This window comes from Propithecus coquereli, unplaced genomic scaffold, assembly GCF_000956105.1.
Source record: "Propithecus coquereli isolate 6110/MARCELLA unplaced genomic scaffold, Pcoq_1.0 Scaffold383, whole genome shotgun sequence".
NCBI classification, from domain to species: Eukaryota; Metazoa; Chordata; class Mammalia; order Primates; family Indriidae; genus Propithecus; species Propithecus coquereli.
Window position 1 is genome coordinate 535,871 of NW_012149541.1, and position 3,477 is coordinate 539,347.

General features: G+C 48.4%; 2 protein-coding genes across 2 annotated transcripts in view; one reads left to right on the forward strand and one right to left on the reverse strand.

The window, feature by feature from the left end:
- Positions 1 to 1,731, reverse strand: part of COPS7B (COP9 signalosome subunit 7B) — a 35,596-nt gene extending 33,865 nt beyond the window's left edge. The window contains exon 1 of the mRNA XM_012652205.1: positions 1,568 to 1,731. The gene's annotated coding sequence lies outside the window, so the exon portion shown is untranslated. The remainder of the gene's footprint in view (positions 1 to 1,567) is intronic.
- A 400-nt stretch (positions 1,732 to 2,131) lies between these two features.
- PDE6D (phosphodiesterase 6D, cGMP-specific, rod, delta) overlaps positions 2,132 to 3,477 on the forward strand; it is a 57,496-nt gene continuing 56,150 nt past the window's right edge. Inside the window, exon 1 of the mRNA XM_012652196.1 lies at positions 2,132 to 2,391. Coding sequence (XP_012507650.1) covers positions 2,342 to 2,391 — 50 coding nt within the window. The 5' untranslated portion in view covers positions 2,132 to 2,341. The remainder of the gene's footprint in view (positions 2,392 to 3,477) is intronic.

The window sequence follows — 3,477 nt, forward strand, 5'->3', positions numbered from 1 at the left end:
CGCCCAGCCCTAGAACTCTCTTATATTGCTGGTAAAGGCATAAATTTGTACAAACATTTTGGAAAACTGGCAATATCTACTATCACTGATCATATGCATATCCCCTCCCCTAAAAACGTGTGCCCTTGTCCACAAAAAGAAACATAAGAATGCTCATTGCAGCTTTGTCAATAATAGTCCAAAAATGATTAACTCAAATGCATACTAACAGTAGAATAAATTGTGGTATACACACACAATGGAAGACTATTCAGCAATTAAAAGAAAAAGCTACACACAACATGGATGAATCTCACAAAAATACAGATGAATAAAAAAAGCCAGATACATACTATACTGTACATACTCTATGATTACATTTAAGTAAAATTCAAGAACAGACAAAACATCTATGGTGATAAAGTCAGAAGAGTGGTTATCTTCAGATGTGAGGACAAAATACTGATAGGGAAGGAGCACAAGCTGTGCTGGAAATGTTCCATATCTTGATTTGGGTAGTGAGGACAGGAGTGCATACGTATGTGAAAATTGTTCCCTTACTGTATGTATGTTACATCCCATTAACAAAAAAATTTAAAGATAACATTTTTTTAACATAGAAAAAAAATCCTACCTATCTTTCAAGTTCAAATGCCACCTCCTCTATAAAGTTTTGCCAGCTGGAATAAACGTCTCCATCAGGGCCTTGGTACCATTCTGATGTCATTTCTTTTACCCAACTTATTACACTCCATCTTGAATCACAGTGGAGTCTCCTTATTTCCCTAAGTAGTTAGCTTCCTAGTGGCAATGACCATGTCTTTCACCTTTTACCCACTTAATGCCTGACAAATAACAGAAGCTGAAAACATGTTTGTTGAATTACATTGCATGGAAGAAAAAATTGGATGGGTGCCCAGATGGGTGAAAGGGACGACAGGAAGAGGAAGGCAGGCCAAGGAAAGGACATAGGAGGTCTCCAAGGAAACCGTGGTTTACACTGCAATTTTACCTACTTCCTGAAATCACATTAAATGTCACCTTGAGTGACAAAGAAAGAACAAAACACCAAGTCCTATCTAGTCTGAAGATAAACAAATATCACATTCCCTCACTTGCAGGAAATCCACTAACTAAATGCCGCCTAACCTCTGCGTGTTTCAACTCTGGATGGGAAAACTGTTCATCAAGAATAATAAACACATTGCCATGCTGCTAAAAATATCATCTCCTTAGTGTGGTGCAAAGAGCCCAGATTCCAAGTCAGCAGACTTAGGGCCAAATTCTAACTCTGCCCCAACTTGCTGTGATCTGTGGCCAATCTCTTCACCCCTCTGGGCCTCAATTTCCTCATACGTAAAAACAACAGGGGTTGGATTAGCAAATTCTTTAAAGACCCTTTCTGTATTGATATTTTGAGTATATAATCCATAACTCTCCCGGTCCAAAGCAAGAACAGACCAGAAACCCCTGCAAAACACGTAAAAGGCGCCTCAGACCAACAAACAAGCACGATTTAAATAAGTCATTTTGTTCCATTGTCTTTCATGGTTTAATCGGTGTTTTTGTTTGTTGTTTGCAGCCTTACCATGATTTGCAGAAGATTTCTGAATTCCATGTAAACAGAAGTAAACTCTCTGTGGGCTGTCATCTTCTCTTGAGGTTGAGAAGGGTCTTCCCGCCTGGTTTCAAGTCTCGGGATTCAGAAACTACCAACTCTGCGGGCTGGTTTATGAATTTGCGCACACTGCGCGGCACAGTGGAGTCTAAGTTACAGAAGACCGGAGCGCAGGGACTGCCGGGATTTGTAGTCCCTAGGCCTCTTTGTGGTGTACTGGGATCTGTGGTCCCCTAGACACTCCCCTGTGATGCTGGGAAATGTAGTCTCTGTCACATCGCACAGTGTGACCCGCCGTCGTCTCATACGGCTAGTGTGCTCAGCGGCAGAAGCAGGCACCTCGAGCCTCTGAAGCTCTCAAGCCAACCCTCCGCTGGGGCAAACTCTAGGCAACAACATCAAATAACAATTCTGTCCTATGGGACTTCCCGGGGAGGGCCCGCCCCGTTGACGTTCTTCGTCCCCCTGCGAAGCCGCTGAGCGTTTCTATTGGCTTATCAGGATGCCAATCGTCGAGGCAGGCTGTCCATTGGCTTCGGGACTGGCGCTCCGAGGCTAGGGGGAAGGAGAAGGGATCAGGAGCGGGAGCTGAGGGGAGGGAAAGGCCGGTCCGGGTCTAGCCGCTGTTGCTGCTCGCCCGACGTCTCCAGGCCCGGGTCCGGCTGTGTTATCAGCTCCTGGGCACCGTGGGAGAGAGGCTCCGACGACCAGAGTGGGAGAGCCACGGGCGGCGGTCGCCGCATCATGTCAACCATGGACGAGCGGGCCAGGGAGATCCTGAGGGGCTTCAAACTGTATCCGCTCGGCAGCGGGGCGGGGCCGGGAGGACTTGGGAGGCGGCCGCTCTCTGAAGAGACTGGCCGGGGGCGGAGGCTGCGCCAAGTGGGCACTGGAGAAGGAGGGCAGCGGGTGAGGATTGGAAAGGAACGATGTGCTGGGCCCCCGGCGGGACGGGGCGCGGGAGGCGGGCAGAGGGGCGTCCTGAGGGAGAAAGGAGACGTTGACGGGAGCCCCGGCGGGTGGAGGCGGGGGAACCTGGGGGACAGGGCTGTGAGAGGCGCCGGGCGTCGGAAACGGGTGCCGGAGAGGCCGGCTGGGTTTGGAGCTCCGGCCGGCACCCAGAGGCCAGAAGTGGGCTGCGGCCCTCAGGGAAGGGCTGAGGGGGCGCGGTGGGCTGATCTCGAAGCCTAGATGCCTCTTTGGCGGGAAGCCGACCGCAGAAGCAGGGAAAAGTGACTTTGTGTGGGACAAATGCAAATGCTTATGCTTGTGTTAAAGTCTCTCAGGTCCCCTAGCCTATCCCACCCCCGTCTTGTTTCCACAACTTCTTTCCCTCACTTGTGGCTTCCTCCAGGGCTGGAGTAGTAAAGGGAGGCGGAGAAAGAGAAGTCTGTGATCGACCTCATCTTAACTGTCTCTTGGCTTTTTGAGGCATTGAATGGTCTCTGCTTCTCCCCTCAGCTCCTCAGTTTTCTTTCCAGCAAGGTGAGGACCATGAGCTTGCGCGTGTCCCTCGTGCTGGGACTAAAGGTATCTTTGCTGGCTCCTTTTGGAGGGGTTAACGCCGAGCTACGGTGGAGCTGTCCAGCAATGATTTGATGTCATTGGGGACAGGTAGGATATAGAAATCATTGTCTCCGGCCTGTCGTGGTGTCGCTTTTGCAACCTTCTCTCTTTAATGTGATAAGAAAGCTTTGTGTATTAACGGAATGTTAGTCTGTAATCATATGATGAAAATGAAAAAATGCGATTTTATATATTCCAATTTTAAATTCTGCTGACCTTAATCTCTTCTTATGTCCTATGTATAGAGTATGGAATATTCTTAAATTCCTCTCTCAGTGAAAATGTAGTCATCATTATAGGGATCCTCCCCTGGA